At 41.5% G+C, this 18,332-nt stretch overlaps 1 protein-coding gene across 3 annotated transcripts in view; it reads left to right on the top strand.

The window, feature by feature from the left end:
- The window catches only part of plxna1b (plexin A1b), a 236,687-nt gene that overhangs the window by 191,247 nt on the left and 27,108 nt on the right, over positions 1-18,332 (top strand). For all 3 annotated transcript variants that reach the window (XM_053636054.1, XM_053636055.1, XM_053636056.1), the window contains exons 11-17: positions 405-501; positions 615-805; positions 6,521-6,672; positions 9,420-9,540; positions 11,524-11,660; positions 14,519-14,686; positions 17,569-17,662. In XM_053636054.1, the coding sequence (XP_053492029.1) occupies positions 405-501; positions 615-805; positions 6,521-6,672; positions 9,420-9,540; positions 11,524-11,660; positions 14,519-14,686; positions 17,569-17,662 (960 nt within the window). The remainder of the gene's footprint in view (positions 1-404; positions 502-614; positions 806-6,520; positions 6,673-9,419; positions 9,541-11,523; positions 11,661-14,518; positions 14,687-17,568; positions 17,663-18,332) is intronic.

Genomic DNA, 18,332 nt, shown 5'->3' with positions numbered 1-18,332 from the left:
GTGTTGTTTTTGTTTTTTTTCCTCAGACTGATTGGTTTGTTTGTAATAACACTGAATAAAGCATGATGTTGGGAACACCTCTAACTAGGTGTGAGAGTAGCAAGACTTACATTTTAATAAGTCGGAGAAAGTAAGTGAGCGGGGAGTGAAACATGGGAAGGAGGGCTGTGAGAACAAGAAACGGATGTAGCGTGACCGCCGAGGGACAGGGCGAATAATCCCCATTACCACGTTCCCTACATACCGCACACGTGCGTGGGAGCTTCTTGCTGCTCAAGAACACGTCCTGAATGCCACAATGAATTTGGTATTCGGTTTTTGCCTTTGAGGTTTCGACAGCAGTGTAGATATACTACGTTCTGTTTATTATGTGATGTTAACGCAATGTGCTTTTTATTTTGCAGTATAGTTACGAGGGAAATGACATCAGCGACCTGCCAGTGGATCTCTCGGTGGTTTGGAACGGGAACTTCGTCATCGACAACCCCTACAATATAAAAGGTACGTCCGCGAGCCTCCTGCAGCGTAGCAGCTGGCCGAAAGAAAGCTCGGCACGCAGTGTTGGGTGTGTGCTTGGTGTAACTCCTGCTGCTTTTTGCCGTGTGTATGCACAGCTCACCTGTATAAGTGCTACGCTCTGAGGGAGAGCTGTGGCATGTGCTTGAAGGCAGACCCACGCTTCGAATGTGGCTGGTGCGTGCAAGACAAGAAGTGCTCGCTTAGGCAGGAGTGCGCGTCACCCGAACACACGTGGATGCACGCGTCAACCGGCAATAGCCGCTGCACACACCCCCGCATCACCAAGGTGAGCACTGGACACTCGAATTCAAATCATAATTCATATACGTAAGTCTCAAGTATTCTACAGGGCCTCCCGAAAGTCTCCATGCGTAGGGGAAATAAACACTTTTTTTTTTTTTTAAGCAGAATGTAACTTTATTTAGAAAACATCCTCTGCACGATTGCCTTTTCTTTGTGAACACACACAGAGTCGTGTCTCCTAAGCATGAACAATTTTGGAAGACGTTCCGCTAAGGGGTGTTAATTGTGATCTATGTATGGAGACTTTTGAGACACTGAGTATACACTGTACCGTATAAACAAATTATACTAAGCAAATATATTTGCATTATGAAAAACAAAGCCGACTTGTTTCCGTAATCATCATCTTACTATCAGCTATAGCGTCTGTGCTGAAGCTACCACCAACTGGGAAAGAAAGAGCACTGTTCTCTGTTTCTGCTTTATTCGCTTTTCTTCTGGCTGATCTCAGGTGGGCGGGACTATATTTGGTAGATGTGATGTCAGACCTACCAAAATACCAATCAGAATTAGCCATCTGCTTACATCAACTCCTCTTTTGCCCCATCCTGACTTCCTAATACTGACTTCTTTCCTTCTTTCTCTTAGCCTCTTTGTGCCTTAGTGTAAACAAAACTGCATCTAGTTAGAATTTTTAGCAGTTTAGATCCAGTATTATAGCAGTTTGTGTGGTAATAGTTCTGCCGCATATTTGTGAATGCAATAAGAATTAGCAGAGCAGTTGCACTATGATATATAAGTGTATATATGTGTAATATATATATATATATATATATATATATATATATATATATATATATATATATATATATATATATACACATACATATATATGTATGTATATAAGCCTTTTATGCCTTCTTATAAATGAATAATAATAATTTAAATGAATTCTGAAAGAAATGCAAATAAAAACTTTATTCTCTCCATTTCAACAAGTTGTTTCACAGTAACTGGTCTCAGAAACATTAACACATGACTCTAATTAACATTAACACATGAACTCAATTCTGAAGATTAAAGTAAGATTATTAACTTATTGAATGTTATTAATTCATATTTACATTGACTGAATTGTAAAAAAATCCTCCTGTTAGTCTCACATTCACTCTCCACAAACAAAAGCATTTCTACTCCATCACCGACCATCAAACTGGTAATATATAATAAATATTTTTGTATATTAAGATTAACTGGATCTGAAATATACTACTCTACAAATATATCTTTCTGTGCAATATATATATATATATATATATATATATATATATATATATATATATATATATATATATATATATATATATATATATATATAATATATATATATATGGGGGGGGTGGGTATTAGATTCGACGGCGAAACTCCCGCTTCATTGCTGCTCACCTCCGGTGTAAAATTTGATCAGTACAGAGATTAGTGATTACAAACTGCAGTTTTGTCCTCATTCCACACAAGACACATCTTTACACACCATGCATGAAATCAATGTGTTTTCCTTCCCTCTTTTGATTGACAGGATATAATCAGCCCTGATCATTGGATGTTTTTAAACTATCGGCCAATTGCCCATAGCAGGAAAAATAACCTTTACCGGCCCATACTTTGGTGCATCTCTAATCTGGTGCATATATATATATATATATATATATATATATATATATATATATATATATATATATATATATATATATATATATATATATATATAACATAAAGTGCACTATATGCTTAATAAAACTGTATTTGTGATTCTGAGCTTTGACTGAATGCGCACTGTGATGACGTCGCAAATCTACGGTACATTTCTGTGGTCGCAAAATCCGGGAGGGACTGATACGCTTAACTAGATAATTGGCTCGTTAATCTATTATAACCTGGCAACCTAATCGGTGTCCAAGCAACCGAAACATAGTACTGGGTAGCACACTGGCGCTTGTACTTGCCCGGTGGTTTAGCAGATGAAATCTAGCGAAGTTTGTTCACACACACATTCGACAGCCAGCGTAGAACTGTGTGAACCTAAGGATGGATGACATATGTAAATATGAGCGGAAAGAAACATGACAAGTGTTTCATGTAATAAAATACGGTAAGCATGAACGTGAGAAATCGGATGTAAAGACGGATCTAAATGTGTCGTGTGTGCGTGCGTGTGTGTGTGTGTGTGCGTGTGCTGTAAGCCTCAGGTGTCCTAGGAACAGAGTGCGAGTTCTTGGAGTTTGGGCCTCGAGCCATCTGTTGGTAGCAGTTGCGGAGTGTGTGTATATGCTTAGCTGGAGGCGTAGGTCATTGTAACTGTCTAATTTAGTGCTGATTCTACCCACTGAGACACCACAGCCTGTCATCCGAGTGTGAGGCACGCCGTGTCCACGGGTGTACGTCTCTGTCTGTGTGTGTACGTGAGGTTCTGGCACACGGTGGTGGTGTGGACTTTCCCATTCATTTCTCTCACTCGTCTTTCTCGGAGTCATTTTCTTCTCGCCGTCTCAGTCGTACAGTTCTTCTTTGTGCAGAAAGATTTGCTTTCTTATCCATTTTGCCACTAATTGAATATTAACTGGTGGAGGATTTATGCACTGAAATAAAGTCACTTCCTGCCAAATGAGGGTCTTTGCCTTGTTGTGTGTAGTGAGTATGCAGTGTGCTGGGCTGAGCTGTGACTCGCTGGATTAACTGGTAATTTCCTTAGGAACAGAAAAAGAGGGATGGACTTTACAGCAACTTTTACTAATCGCTCTTGAAGGAACTTTCGCTTTAGGAAAACCGCATCCTCTCCCCCCACCCACCCCATCCTCTCCTCTGTTCTCCTGTTTGTCCCACTTTTTCTTTAGCCTCTGCCCTGTACTCTGTTCTCATTCACCTCTCTGTACTCTCTGTTCACAAAACCTCTCTCCTGAGACACATTCACTTCCTGTTATCTCTCCGCGTATTTATTCTCTCCTCTCTCCTATACCTCTCCTCACCTTCTCGTTTCCTCACTTTCATTTTTTTTCTTATCTCCTCTCCTCACTTTCTCTTCACATTTTCCTCCTGTCTTCATTTATTCCTTCTCCTTTAATCTCCTCTTTTCCTCCTGCCTCATTTCCACTCCTCTGTTCTCCTCTCCTCTATTCTCCTCTCCCCTGTTCTCCTCTCCCCTATTCTCCTCTCCCCTATTCTCCTCTCCCCTATTCTCCTCTCTTCTATTCTCCTCTCTTCTACTCTCCACTCCTCTATTCTCCTCTTCTATTCTCCTCTCCTCTATTCTCCTCTCCTCTATTCTCCACTCCTCTATTCTCCTCTCCTCTATTCTCCACTCCTCTATTCTCCTCTTCTATTCTCCACTCCTCTATTCTCCTCTCTTCTATTCTCCTCTCTTCTATTCTCCTCTCTTCTATTCTCCACTCCTCTATTCTCCACTCCTCTATTCTCCTCTCTTCTATTCTCCTCTCCTCTATTCTCCTCTCCTCTATTCTCCACTCCTCTATTCTCCTCTTCTATTCTCCTCTCCTCTATTCTCCTCTATTCTCTTCTATTCTCCTCTCTTCTATTCTCCTCTCTTCTATTCTCCACTCCTCTATTCTCCACTCCTCTATTCTCCTCTCCTCTATTCTCCTCTCCTCTATTCTCCTCTCCTCTATTCTCCACTCCTCTATTCTCCTCTCTTCTATTCTCCTCTCTTCTATTCTCCACTCCTCTATTCTCCTCTTCTATTCTCCTCTCCTCTATTCTCCTCTATTCTCTTCTATTCTCCTCTCTTCTATTCTCCTCTCCTCTATTCTCCTCTATTCTCCACTCCTCTATTTTCCACTCCTCTATTCTCTTCTATTCTCTACTCCTCTATTCTCCTCTTCTGTTCTCCACTCCTCTATTCTCCACTCCTCTATTCTCCTCTCCTCTATTCTCCACTCCTCTATTCTCCACTCCTCTATTTTCCACTCCTCTATTCTCTTCTATTCTCTACTCCTCTATTCTCCTCTTCTGTTCTCCACTCCTCTATTCTCCTCTCCTCTATTCTCCTCTCCTCTATTCTCCTTTCCTCTATTCTCCACTCTTCTATTCTCTTCTATTCTCCTCTCCTCTATTCTCCTCTATTCTCCACTCCTCTATTCTCCACTCCTCTATTTTCCACTCCTCTATTCTCTTCTATTCTCTACTCCTCTATTCTCCTCTTCTGTTCTCCTCTCCTCTATTCTCCTTTCCTCTATTCTCCACTCTTCTATTCTCTTCTATTCTCCTCTCCTCTATTCTCCACTCCTCTGTTCTCCTCTCCTCTATTCTCCTCTTCTATTCTCCTCTCCTCTATTCTCCTCTTCTATTCTCCTCTCCTCTATTCTCCTCTATTCTCTTCTATTCTCCTCTCTTCTATTCTCCACTCCTCTATTCTCCACTCCTCTATTCTCCACTCCTCTATTTTCCACTCCTCTATTCTCTTCTATTCTCTACTCCTCTATTCTCCTCTTCTGTTCTCCACTCCTCTATTCTCCACTCCTCTATTCTCCACTCCTCTATTCTCCTCTCCTCTATTCTCCTCTCCTCTATTCTCCTTTCCTCTATTCTCCACTCTTCTATTCTCTTCTATTCTCCTCTCCTCTATTCTCCTCTATTCTCCACTCCTCTATTCTCCACTCCTCTATTTTCCACTCCTCTATTCTCTTCTATTCTCTACTCCTCTATTCTCCTCTTCTGTTCTCCACTCCTCTATTCTCCACTCCTCTATTCTCCACTCCTCTATTCTCCTCTCCTCTATTCTCCTTTCCTCTATTCTCCACTCTTCTATTCTCTTCTATTCTCCTCTCCTCTATTCTCCACTCCTCTATTCTCCTCTCCTCTATTCTCCACTCCTCTGTTCTCCTCTCCTCTATTCTCCTCTTCTGTTCTCCACTCCTCTATTCTCTACTCCTCTATTCTCCTCTTCTGTTCTCCACTCCTCTATTCTCCTCTCCTCTATTCTCCTCTTCTATTCTCCACTCCTCTATTCTCCTTTCCTCTATTCTCCACTCTTCTATTCTCTTCTATTCTCCTCTCCTCTATTCTCCACTCCTCTGTTCTCCTCTCCCCTATTCACATCATCTCTCATGTATTCTCCTCTCTTCGCACCTTCTCTCCCCTTTATTCTTTTCTCCTGTCCTCTATCCTCCTCTAATTACCTTCTCCTCTACATTTGTACTCTTCTCCTCTCCTTACCTCTCCATCCTCCTTTTTTTTCTATCCCCTTTCTCAGTTCTCCGCTTCGCCTCTCCTTTTTCTCCTCTTCTCTCATCGCTCATTACCTCTTTTCTATCTTCCCCTCCTCACCTTCACCTCTACTTTTTTTTCTTCTTCTTCTCTTCTCCTCTCCTCTTCTCTCCTCTTTGAGTATGATCGCTCCTGATTAGTCTTCTGCTCTTCCGGGCCTTATTTAAGGTGTGACTAAGAACAGATGAACTCTTTTGTCATGTTCTCGCACTCTTACATCTCCTCCTCCTCATCCCTTCAACTCCGCTCACACCTTGTAGCCTCTTACCTCATATTTCACGCTTTCACGCGCACTCATCGTCACTTCTTTCCCGCCGCACTAACATCTTCCCAGGTGTGCTCCAGAGGTGAGGAACAGAGAAAAGAAGTTGTTCGTCGAGCTTTAACTTAAGAGTGCTTCTGAAGTTGTTCTGTGAATGCATGAGTGCACACTTGGTGTAATGCCTGACGGCTAAAAGCACTTCATTCTCTGGCACAGTTGTTTCCGGAGACGGGGCCACGCCAGGGAGGCACCCAGCTCACCATCACCGGAGAGAACCTGGGCCTGCAGTTTCGCGACATCCAGAACGGCATCCGCATCGGCAAGGTGGCCTGTCAGCCTATCGAGGAGGAGTACATCAGTGCTGAACAGTGAGTTCCCTCCGATTCATCATCGAACCCTCTCTCCCTCTCGCTTTTCATTTATTGCAGAACTGTAATGTAAGGTGCGAGTGACTGCATACTAATTTACTGACCCTGCCGCGTTAAGCAATGGCTGGTATTGAGCCCTTTGTAATATTCAGCATTAGTCCATTGTAATGGCGGTGTAATAACGTGATCTAATGTGTGAAAGATAACTGCACTTTGATAACTCTCTTACTGAGGGCCAGAATGACTGTGACGGCCGTTTAACCTTGCCCAGAGGAGCTGATTACGTCTCGCTATTAAGATGAGCAGGTTTAATTGAACCCGATTTGTCGTTTCAGGATCAGGCAAGGTGAACAACCCTACCCTCAAGACTGCCTTTGTATGCGCTCGTGTGTGTGTGTGTGTGTGTGAGAGAGAGTTAGGGAGAGGGAAGAGTGCGTTAATGTCAAGGGTCATTGCAAGTTCATTTAGACAGGAAGCCGATACACTAAGACAATTACGCAACACGTAGACTTTATATTGCCATGCAAAATGATGTATTAAAGCGACTAAGTGTGAATCAGAAGCTCTTGTAGGCGTTCACGAGAAAAGGAAAAAAAAAAAGTGCCTCCGTCGTCTCTGACCAGATTTGTCATAATATGGCCGTTCTGTAATCGCCATGGGGATGCTGTTGCCGTGGTAGCGCTTGTATTGAAAGCTAGAGATGTGCGTCTCCGTGGGCGCAGTGCCATGGCCACCTGCACAGGGGAAGGAGGCAGGGGAGCTGATAACCCAGTATACTAGGAGGAGACGCCCCGAGGCATGATGGGAAGGCTGGACATATTTCATTAATCACAGTGATGCTAATACACACACACACACACACACAGCACCCAGCTAATTAACCCACCAGTGAGAACACATGCAAAAGGTCCAGCTCTGTGTGTGTGTGTGTGTGTGTGTGTGTGTGTGTGTGTGTGTGAGAGAGACAGAGTGCCCTCAGGTACTGTACCAACTCAGCTCTGCTCTCCTCACTATCCTGTCTTGCTCCTCGATCACTGCTGAAATAGGTTTTCATTAGAGCAGTGGGGGGCCTTAGGCTACGTCCAGAGCTCTCCCAGCTCTCCCTCATTCATCTCTCATCCACCCATCTCTCTCTCTCTCTCTCTCTCTTGCTCGCTCGCTCTCTGTCTCTCACTCTCGCGCTCTTCCGTCTTTTCAGCACTGCGTTAAACTTGCCAGTGAAATTACTGACATGTTGTTGATGAAGGGTTTTTCAATTTTGTCAAAGATTAGATGTGAAAATTGCACCCTGACATAATTAAAAGATTTTAATCGCAACCACTAATTGAACAACGTACGACAAAATGAAAATATTCAATGACTAGCATGACGTGTGTCAGCAGCCCATGTGACCTGAAAGCCGAGTATTTCTTTTCATGTTTTGATGTTTGTTTGTTTTTGTGGGTTTTTGTGCTGGGACATTTATTTATTTATGCATTTATTTCGTTTTGAGGAAAGTACAGAATAATCCTGTTTTGTTCATGCTGCATTTATACCATAAGAAATATACTCGGCAAAAAAAAAAAAAAAAAAAAAGCAACGTCCTCTCACATTCAACTGCTTTTATTTCCAGCAAATTTCTTAATGTGTGTAAATATTTATATTAGCTTAAAAAGATCCAATAATGAGGGGAATAATGAGTACATGAACAAAAGGGGGGTCAATATTAAAAGTAACAGTCAGTATGTGGTGGCCACCAGCTGCTTTAAGTACTACAGAGCATCTCATCCTCATGGACTGCACCAGATTTGTCAGTTCTTGCTGTGAGATGTTACTCCACTCTTCCACCAAGGCATCTGCAAGTTCTCCATCACGTCTGGGGGGGACACATGGTTACATATAATTTTCCACTGCAAGGACAAGGACGATCAGCTGCCCTTCCTGTCTCCCTGTAGCACTGTCTTAGGCATCTTACATTACAGACATTGCCGTTTACTGCTCTGGCCACATCTGCAGTCCTCATGTCTCCCTGCAGCAGGTCTATGGCATGTTCACGCAGGTGAGCAGGAACCCTAAGGCATCTTTCTTCTGGTGTTTTTCAGAGTCAGTAGAAAGGTCTCTTTAGTGTCCTAAGTTATTGTAACTATGATCTTAATTGCCTACCGCCTGTAAACTCTTAGTGTCTTAAGGACTGTTCCACAGGTGCAATAATTGTTTATAGTTTATTGAACAAGCATGAAAAACATCGTTTAAACCCTTTCCTATAAAGATCCGTAATTTATAGGTATTTATCCGTAATCGGATTTTACAAAATTATCTTTAAAATACAGTGTCCTGAAAAAGGGGCGTTTCTTTTTTTGCCGAGTATATTTGTTCTGCTTTATCATTATTTATTATTATTTTAGTACAAAAGCAAATTCGACAACTAGCAAACTATTTCCGAGCATTTTGGAGTCTAGAGTGATATCACAGGCCAAAAAAAGTTCTCAAAAATTGAGCATTTCTCCAGTACAAACACCGTGTAAAAGCGTAAACGAATGGAAGTTTTGTCTTTCTTTGATCCTACACAGTACCACAGCTTTTACCTTGTATTTATGTATTTATTTATTGAATTGCATATGCCATTTTACTTGTATGAATAGACCAAAATAGACCGATTTAATGATGTCTCGCATCGAGACGTGAACACGATGGAGGAATCTTTTTAAAATGATGCGAGAGTTTGAGTAAGCATGAAAATGTGGATGTTCTTCCTATTCTGCCTGTAGGATTGTGTGTCGTGTAGCAGATGCTACAGGCTATCGGGTGCAGGAGGCTCAGGTGGAGGTGTGTGTGAGAGACTGCCAGCCTGAGTACAGAGCCGTCTCCCCGAAAGCCTTCACATTCGTGGTGAGTACACCATTGCCTCAAGCTCTAGCTGTGTAGTGGTGGTAGTAGTACTAAAAACAATATATTTAATTTATAATGTGCCTTTTATTATACATGGAATGCACATCAGTGTTTTAATATTAGAGGTGAGGTAGGTGATACGGCAAAAATATCCCATCATGCACTTGTACAATATGCAATGTGTACATAATAAAATAGCTCAGACCATGCTGTTGTATGAAAATAACCAGCTACAGGGTGGTGTGATGTGGGGTTCATTATTTTCCAATAGCAGCATGTACCAAAAGCGTTTATACCACAGCGATTTGCCAATGATCACCATTTTTATTTATTAAAGAAGACACATCATGCGTTCTATAGTGACGTAATGCCGTAGAATGACTAGGAAATATTAGTTCCTCTCATCACTTATATTATAGCAGCTATAAACAGTAGTTCTCTCACTTGCTTTATATTTGTTAATAAGACAGAAAAAAAACTAAACAAAATCACCTTGCCTTCTTCCCGAGGAACTGCGAAGTCCTCCGCCCTGAACGGGGTTATTATAGTTTTAAAATGATTGCTAGTTTTTTTTATTTCGTTTTGTATTTTGGTTTTCAATTGCAGTTTTGCTTCAGTTAGTTTTAATGGTGCATAAATCGTTTTTTTCTCTTTCTCTCTCTTTTGAGAATCCTTACTTTTAGATTGTATTTAGTTTTGTTTTAGTTTTTTTTTTAACATCATGGTAATCATACTTAAAAACAATCCCAAATGGGGCTCTGGTTTTTTTTTCCCCCTACCTATTAATTTCACCGTTAGTCATGTCTCATTCTAAAAAACAAACAAAAAAAAAACAAACCTGCAAAAACTGCTTTTTTTTCATTATTATTTAAAAAAAAAAAAAGTATACACATTTTATAAATGTAAACTATTTAAATAGGGTAAAAATAAAAAATTGGTAAAATAAAAAAATGTTAATTGCCTATTAATATGCATAACAGGGGAGTTCATTGTTGTGGAACCACTAATGATACCTGCAGTACTCTGACATGTGTATCATGACCTAATTTTTAATGACATCATTATCATATCATTTATGCCATGGTCTATCTGAATACTCGATTCTGATTGGCTGGAAGGTGTGCTTTCCGTTCCTTTCTCCCTTTAACCATGTAATGCACAGGTATTTCCAGTCAGTTTAATCACTGCTCTAAATTAATGCGCCGCCTATAAACAACTGTAACCATAGTAACACAGTTACAGCTGCATACGGTAGTTAAACTCACTGCATCGTTATTAGTAAAGGCTCGGCACAGACGCAGGTAATTCACACGCACAATCTCTCTCTCTGTGTGTCTCTCTCTCTCTCTGTCTCTCTAACAACTGTTTATTAGAATTCTTTCGCACTACTTTATCTCTGTGTACGGTTTAGAGCAGGCAAAAAAAATGAACCTTTTTTAAAAAAAAATACAAAAAAATGTATCCTTTCAGTCAAATTTTCCACTGTAAACACCAGTGACGGCTTTAACTCGTCAGTGCTGGCAAGTGACCACGATATAAGCGGGATAATCCGTGACTAGGTGTGTGTTACATGATTTTACTGTGTCCACGTCATGCATTATAATTGTGTAAACCACACCTAGCCATGGCTTATCCCTTACATAGTCCACAACCGTGGCTTTACCGGATATTAAAAGACTGCAAAATAGAACCTGTTAATATAGACTATATAAAATTTACATCGATTTTTTTTGACCGTTTATACGAATAAACAAGTAAACGAGTAAATAAAATATTAAATAAGTCACAAATTGGTCAGTAAACGATGATGTACATTTACACTGCTGCTTTGTGTCTTTCTCATCAACAGTTGTTGTTGTTCAGATATCTTTCCGAGGGAGTTAAATGTTAGGAATATCATAACTGTATCACTAAATGTACTTCTTGATTATCTTTTCTCTCCTTCTGTTTGATGTGTGTGTGTGCGTGCGCGCACATCCTCAGTCTCCGTACTTCACACGGGTAGTGCCGTCCCGTGGTCCGTTCTCTGGTGGGACAAAGATCACAATCCACGGCAGCCACCTGAACGCCGGCAGCGCAGTGTCCGTCAAGATCGGCCTGAATCCCTGCCGCTTTGAGAGGTAACCCTCGTCTCCCCCTCGCACCATTTAAAAAAAATCCTTTTTATTTTTTATTCCGTTTCCCCTAGATCAGTGTACATGGTTATAGTGCAATCTTCTGCTTTAAATAGAAAAACCCCAAAGCGAATTGAAAGTGTGCTCAGGAAAAGAGCATCCGTTTGAAATGAAGTGTGTGATGTGTTAATCTCATAATATCTGTCTGCTCTGATGTCTGGGTGAAGGATGGAGATTAATTCACAGGTTTCACAAGTGCACACTGTGATTTATTTATTTATTTGATTTATTTCTTTGGGTGTGATGGAGGAAATGCTGCTTCCTCCAGTGACTTCCCGCCACCAACACTTCAGAATTTCCAGCATCTGGTGTTCGATCTTAGCTCGGTGGTTTATCCTATGCTTAAAGCGATTCCTCATAGCAGAAATCTACTTCCGTACACCCTATCTGCATGCCCACACACTGTCTGACATGTTGTAAGGAGCGACAGGCATGCAGGAGGATTTGAAGGCACACAGAGGGTAGCTTGATTTGGGCCTGCCAAGTGGTGTGTGTGTGTGTGTGTGTGTGTGTATGAGGGAGACGGAGAGAAAGAGAAAAGAAGGGTTTTGTGTACTTTCATATCTAGGGCGGCCCACCATGTGGGCTCCTACAGCCAGACTCCAACAGCGTGCAGGAGGGAACCAGAGCCTTTCGCCTACACACACTTCATACCTCACTGAGGCTGATGGGCTGCTTTTTTTCTGAATAAGATGAGTTTTAAGTGTATGTGTGTGTAAAGGGCTTTTTGTTTAAGCAGTCATTCATTGGCTTATCTAGCCCCTGCAACATCTTCATGTCATTTCCTTTCCTATCTCTAGTTTTCACTCTCGTCTGCTTCTTTACACCTCTTGCCATTCTTTTCTGTCTCCTCTCTCTCTCTCTCTTGCTCTCTCTCCCCTCCCTCTCTCGTGCTCTCTCCCCTCTCTCTCTCACGCTCTCTCCCCTCTCTCTCTCGCTCTCTCTCTCTCTCTCTCTCCCCTTCTCTCTCCCTGCACTTCTGACAACAACCTTGTCAAAATATGTACAGAACTCTGTGGGTATCTCGGCTGCATGTTGTGAAAAATGGTTGCCAGGGCAACACGGAGAGAGGATCAGTATAAGAATTCCATGCACACACTCTCACACATGCTGAGACACACTCTTCATCCGAATCAGGAAGATGAGAGAAGTGTCTCGCTTTTTGTTTTATTCGTTCCTCATTATGCATCCTATAAATTTTGCCCTGAATGTTCTGTGTGAACACGCACGCACACACACACACACACACACACACACACAAACTAAATCAACACTTCTACTATTTGTACTGAATGAACGATGCTGTAAACTGTGTCATTGTTTTAAAGTCAGGATGAGAGAAACATTCGATTGTTGTATTCGATGTGCAAAAGCACATAATCAGACTTTTATATCGGTTTATGCATAAATTGATTTGTAATTGAAACAAAATGAATCAAACAGAAAGCGAGACGCTTCTCTCATCTCCCTGATTCGGATGAAGAGTGTGTCTAGAAAACATAACAGGCTATGGATTTGAAAATGAAAATATAATTACTTGGGGCGCACAGTGGCTTAGTGGTTCAAGCGCGCTTGCCTCACACCTCCAGGGTCGGGGGTTCGATTCCCGCCACGGCCCTGTGTGTGTGTTTGCATGTTCTCCCTGTGCTGCGGGGGTTTCCTCCGGGTACTCCGGTTTCCTCCCCCAGTCCACAGACATGCATGGTAGGCTGATTGGCATTCCCAAAAGTGTTCGTAGTGTACGAATGTGTGTGTGATTGTGCCCTGTGATAGATTGGCACCCCGTCCAGAATGTGCCCCACCTCGTGCCCCATGCTCCCTGGGATAGGCTCCAGGTTCCCCATGACCCTGTAGAATAAGCGGTATAGAAAATGGATGGATGGATATAATTACTTCAAATCATTTATTATTATGTAAGGCATTATAATTTTCATCTGGCACAGGCCAAACAAACATGAGATATAGCCACATTACTCTCAAATAACTGCTGAGAATATCACAACGAGGCAATTTCATCATTTCGTAAGGCATGACAATCCACCATATTGTGATATTCCCTTGTATTGACACAGGCGGAATCCCGAATAGCTTCCTATTTACTGTGTGTTCACTGCATATGATATAATGTAATCTATTACATAAGGTATAGTATAAAATTGTTTAATTGTAGAGTCACCACATGCCTAGTAGAGTCTGAGTGTTGAGGGACACGCAAAATGGAGTAACTGACTTGTGTAAAATTTCACTCTTGGGAGACATCCCAAGATGTTTTGTTTTTGTTGTTGTTGTTTTGTTCCCAGCTACTTCAAATGCTGCTTAATTCTTAAAAAGTGTACTATAAACGACCTGGATTTATTGATGGCTATTGTTGTACTTCACCTGACAGGTCTTTTAGCCAAGATGTATAGGAAACATGTTTCTTTTGACAATGCATCAAGAGACTAACAGGAGAATATCCGATTTGAATCAATTTTTTCCCCCCCTACAAATATGTAAATACTGTGATTTGAACTGTGGCATTTGTTATTTTAATGAAAGCTTTAATGGAAGTACATTTAATGCTAGGGTTTTATTTTTTTTCTTTTCCATGATGAGAACCGTGTGTTAAAAGCAGTAAGTGGTTGTACTAAAACAGTAAAAAATAAAAAAGATGCATTAAGAATTGATTTAGAATTGCATCCTGGCGCTCTACATCGACATCCAATTGAAGCATGAGTTCCCTAAAGATTCTTTCCTTTCAAGTGTTTGTTTGCGTGTAATGACCTGTGTGTGTGCGTGCGTGTGTGTGTGTGTGTGCGCTCCAGGCGTAGCGCGAGGGAGATTGTGTGTGTAACTCCAGCGGGTTCGGCGATTGGCGGCACTCCGGTGATGGTGGACATTAACTTCGCAGAGCTGAGGAACCCCGAGGTGAAGTTCAACTACACGGACGACCCGACAATATTGAAGATCGAACCCAACTGGAGCATTACAAGGTACACAGGCGAGGACGAACGGATGGAGGGATAAACAGATGAAGGCCGAGAAGTATGGCCATATGTTTGAATGAGTAGTTGTTACTAAAGGACTGAAGATATGTAGGTGGAATGTAGGAGCTTAATCTGCTTGAGACATGTGTGCGTGGCAAGCTGACCGTGTGGGTGTGTGACCGAGCGAACGCATAGACTTCATTTCGTTTCAGGCCGTGTAGAAACATCCACGGTTGTCTCTTCCTCGAGCGTGTTCTCGTATGTGGTGCTATGTTGCATGCTTGAGAAAGAGAGTGAAGATAGGCGGCCATGTCTCCGGGGATCACACCAACCTCAGAGTTGCCAGTGGGACCGTGTTTCAAAACAGTGGCATACTAGCATCCTGAAAATGAGAGCAACCCGTGTGGCATCCACACACCCTGCTTAGTCAGTAGTGAAATGGTGTGAGGTGTGAAACAGCGAGAGGATGAGCATCCGAACGCATTAGCCTGGGGGGAGTGACCTCTTTAGGCTTCATATTTGCTGTTGCTATGATCCCATCAGAGCTTTGCTTGACTGACAGTCTAGCAATGAGTTTCCTCCCCTCGTCTGAGAGAGCAGCTCCCTTTGCCTGCTGACTTTAAATGTCTGCAATATCGCACCGTTCTACTGACTCGTGAGTCACAGTCGATCTCTAGTTAAGCCTAGTTAAGACCTCTGGTTAAGCCTAACCACCGTCACTTTTCTAATTACTTTACTTATCAGTGATAATCCACAGTGGGGTTTAGACATGAAACTATGAAATTGCTCACCAGAGAGTATGTGGGACAGAATGAGGTTTTCAGATGGACTATATTTACCCTTCTAATTACCTATCCGAATGTGTGAGTGTGATGATCGGTAATTGCTAAATCACAGCTTAATCACAATTAATAGGTAACCAGAGGCTAATTACCTCATTAAGTCATCATATTGGCCACTATGGTGACCCACATAGGTTAATGGCTAATTCATACGTACAGCAAACATTATCTGTATTTTGTAATGGAATAAGGATGGATTGGTTTTTGTCTAGTTTGTCAGTATGATTTAGTTCACTGATGTAGAGTTCTTCCCTAGATAGTCACTTGTGTGGTTTGGAGTGTGTTAGTCCGCCGTTGTATAAAGTGTACAGTTACTCTGTGTTTATCCGTAAGTCGATTGCAAATTCGTTGAAGAAGCTCTACGGGAATGTTTATATTTACAGTTATAGTTTGTGAATTATTGGGGTTTTACATAAATTACTTCTAATATGTGGCCTAATCTTTGTCCCAGTCATATTAACTTATTTACAGTCCCTGTAACTTTTTTTTAAATGTTCATTTTTGGGGTTGCATTCGTTCTAGGGATGTAATTTGAGTGCACAGACTTGTGAAAGTACCAGAAGTGGTACCGCATTGCTTTTGCCACCCTAATTTTTGGTTGGTGGGGGGTAAGGGGAGCTAGGCGAGAGCAGAGGAAGGCGTGGGTATGCGTAGGGATGGCAGAATTGCCAATTTGCGTATTGCAGTGTCTGGATTTCTTGATTAGCATAGACGTAAGAAATCTTTTTACACCGTTTTCTGTTAATTAATGCATTTTTCTCTGTGGAAAAATGAAGCTATTTATTTGATTAAATCTATGGTAGGTCTGTTGATGATCTTTTGATCAAGGTCATCGATGGGAAACCGTATGCGAGCACCTATCTTTAGTGACTAAATAATATTTAAGAAGTAAAACACTTAGGGAAGTGCTGTTATAACACTTATCAGGATGTGTTAAAATAATCAGTGACAGCTTGGTGTGATGCTGTTACCACCCTGAAGTTCACTTTTTTTTTTTTTCTATAACATGGCCTGAAGCCCAGCCTTTTCTTTCTTTCTTTCTTTCTTTCTTTCTTTCTTTTACTTGAATTTAATAAGACAAAAAAAAAAAACGCAGATTGTTATGTTACCGAGAAATCCGAAAGAGGTTTACCATGGATTTACCAAGTTTTCTCTCTCTCTCTCTCTCTCTCTCTCTCTCTTTCTCTCTCTTTGTCTCTCTTTCTCTCTCTCCCCTATCAATCACAGTGACGCTAACAGTGACGCTAATCATGGGCATCTGTGAGCTCATGCATGCGGAATTGGGCAGATAGCACTTTCCTCAAAGTGTGTTACGCCGCCCCCTGACGTTACATGAGCAGCAGTTCGAAAAGATCCGGTCAGCTAGCGCCTCGGAGGAAGCACGTGATAGCTTTCGCCCTCATTTGTTTGGTAGCTGTCGTGTGATAGGGGAGAGCTGCCTGATTGGATGGAAATTAGCCATGACTAAAACTCCTCGGTCTCCTGTGGTGCAAAACCTACTGACTGTTACAAAGCTCTGACACCCTGGACTCCATAAATGTTAAATAAACCTCATTGTAAAAAAAAAAATGAAGTAATTAAACCCTTACCAAAATCAACAATTATACCTTTTCCTTTGTTAAATAACACGGTTATTATTAGTCTTAGTTTATGAGGAAAATCCGCTGTTCAAGTGTGAGTTACGTTACTATAGAAGCAAGCACGTATAAAAACCTGCCCAATCAGATTTGACAATTCAATAGCGCTGTGGTATAAAAGTACTTAATAGATTGAGAGAAAATAATAGATCTAGAATAGATTTGCTCTCAGTTTCTCAGTCTCTTATAATGTACTCCAGCACTCTGGTCTAGTAAATACACTTGCCTTGATGGGTTGCTTTCAGAATGGCTAAAGTGTGTATTATGGAGCGCTGTGTTGTGCTGGCAGAGTGGTTACTGCAAGGTCAGCTGTAGGCACAGGAAACAATTTGAGGCTAGATAGTTGAATAAAACTTCTAGAAGCAGGTATAAATTATTTGTTTTTATAGCCTTTTGTTCTTTTCTTTAGCGGTGGGACTCCACTAACTGTCACTGGAACTAACCTTGCCACTGTGAGAGAGCCCAAGATGAGAGCAAAGTCGGGAGCAATCAAGTCTATTAACGTAAGTGTATGCACGCGCACACACACACACACACACACAACAGTGTAGTGATGTTGTGTATATAATTATCTCCTCTTTGCAGCTTGGACTCCAAAATCCCGCAAGTGTCTTTAGTTTTTTCCCTTTAGCACAATAAATATACAACATTTCTCCATAGAAACAGATCCATGGGGGGTGTTTAATTGCCCTCACAGTAACCCTGCCTTAGGCTCTTTTGCACGCATGTGTGTGTTTCTGCAAGCGTTTGAGTGCGGATGTGTGGCATTGCATCTCCTTTAAGCAGTTTAACCTTTTAAATGTCAGCCGCTGACAGAGAATCAGGTCTAAAAGAGAAGTTGCCGAGGTCTCCGACTGAGCCCCTGCAGGGCTGGAGGAACCTTTCTCCAACACGACTTACGCACTTTTATCCCCGCTCTTCTCCTCATCCTGCTCGGTCCATTCTCTCCCTGTCCTTCCTTCTACCACTATACCCTCAGTCGATCCGTTTATTCACTGAGTTTATGTCAAACTTCACCCTTTGTAGAGTATTAAGGCGTTTTTAATTTCGGGATGTTTAGAGGACTTCATAGATTCTGTTATATTAGAAAGGATCTGCATTTTCCCTAGTGTTAAACATGTCACCATTTTAATACTGGTTATATTGATCGTAATTAACAGCTGACCATTTTAA

This window comes from Ictalurus furcatus, chromosome 11 (assembly GCF_023375685.1).
Source record: "Ictalurus furcatus strain D&B chromosome 11, Billie_1.0, whole genome shotgun sequence".
Taxonomy (NCBI): Eukaryota; Metazoa; Chordata; class Actinopteri; order Siluriformes; family Ictaluridae; genus Ictalurus; species Ictalurus furcatus.
The sequence above is the reverse complement of the archived record's forward strand: the minus strand, read 5'-3'. Positions and strand labels throughout refer to the sequence as shown.